The sequence below is a fragment of the Vigna unguiculata genome, chromosome 7, assembly GCF_037176805.1.
Source record: "Vigna unguiculata cultivar grain cowpea cultivar isolate G323 ecotype 2 chromosome 7, ASM3717680v1, whole genome shotgun sequence".
Lineage (NCBI taxonomy): Eukaryota > Viridiplantae > Streptophyta > Magnoliopsida > Fabales > Fabaceae > Vigna > Vigna unguiculata.
This window is the reverse complement of record NC_140798.1, coordinates 30547533-30548561: the sequence shown is the minus strand read 5'-3', so window position 1 is coordinate 30548561 and position 1029 is coordinate 30547533. Positions and strand designations below refer to the sequence as shown.

The 1029-nt window shown below is 38.3% G+C and overlaps 1 protein-coding gene across 1 annotated transcript; it reads left to right on the top strand.

The window, feature by feature from the left end:
* Positions 1–1029, top strand: LOC114190273 (Adenine nucleotide alpha hydrolases-like superfamily protein). The gene is made up of 4 exons (XM_028079086.2): positions 1–274; positions 349–461; positions 554–672; positions 770–1029. The coding sequence occupies exons 1-4, from the start codon at positions 121–123 to the stop codon at positions 843–845; spliced, it is 462 nt and encodes a 153-aa protein (XP_027934887.1). The 5' UTR covers positions 1–120; the 3' UTR covers positions 846–1029.

Genomic DNA, 1029 nt, shown 5'->3' with positions numbered 1-1029 from the left:
TGACGCTATAAAGTGCAACCCCACTTCATCCCTTTTAACTATTATTCAAACCAACAACATTTCTGAACACAGAAATAGAAAAGTTCGCACCTTGCAGAGAGAAATAAAGAAATAGAAAAGATGAAAGAGAGAAAAATTGTGGTGGCTGTGGATGAGAGCCAAGAGAGCATGTATGCACTGTCTTGGTGCATCACCAATCTTGTTTCTGATACCAACAAGCTCGTGCTTCTTTATGTTAAACCACCCTCTGCTTTCTACTCCTTGGATGCTGCAGGTTACTTCATTAATGACACTTTCTTATTATGTATTCATATTGTTTGCACCTTATCTTACAATCATGTTTTGCAGGGTATATATTTTCCAATGATGTTATTGATGCTATGGAAAAGTACAGTATGCACTTGGTTAACTCAGTGATGGAAAGAGCTGAAGCTACATGTAGAGATTTGAAGGCTACAAATGTAGATCCACCTTACATATCTTGATTAGTCCTTTTGGGGGGGTTTGGTTTCGCCGTTCTGTTTTTGATTCTCTGAAATTGGTGATTTTGCAGGTGAACATGGAGAGGGTAGTTGGTGTAGGAGATGCGAAGGATGTAATATGCAGTGTGGCGAAGAAACTAGAGGCTGATACCTTGGTTATGGGAAGCCATGGCTATGGATTCTTTAAGAGGTAAAGTTTGATTACAAAGTTTATTTTTATTTTATCTGTGTTTGGAGGCAGCTGAAAATTTTGATGAGTTAATCGGATTGTTGGGTGTAATTTGCAGGGCAATCCTTGGAAGTGTTAGTGATCACTGTGCAAAACATGCAGAGTGTCCGGTTGTAATCGTGAAGCACCCATAAGAGAGATTGGTTTTCTGGACATAGCTTTAACTACTTCATGAGTGTATCTTCTTGCTGCCTATAGTTTGTGTATATAAGTTTTACTTTTGTTTTATATTTTTGCTGTGGTTGAATCGTGATATAGGTTGTGTTCCTAAGGTTGGAAATCATGAAATGACATCGACGTGTGCTTTTGCAAAGTGAA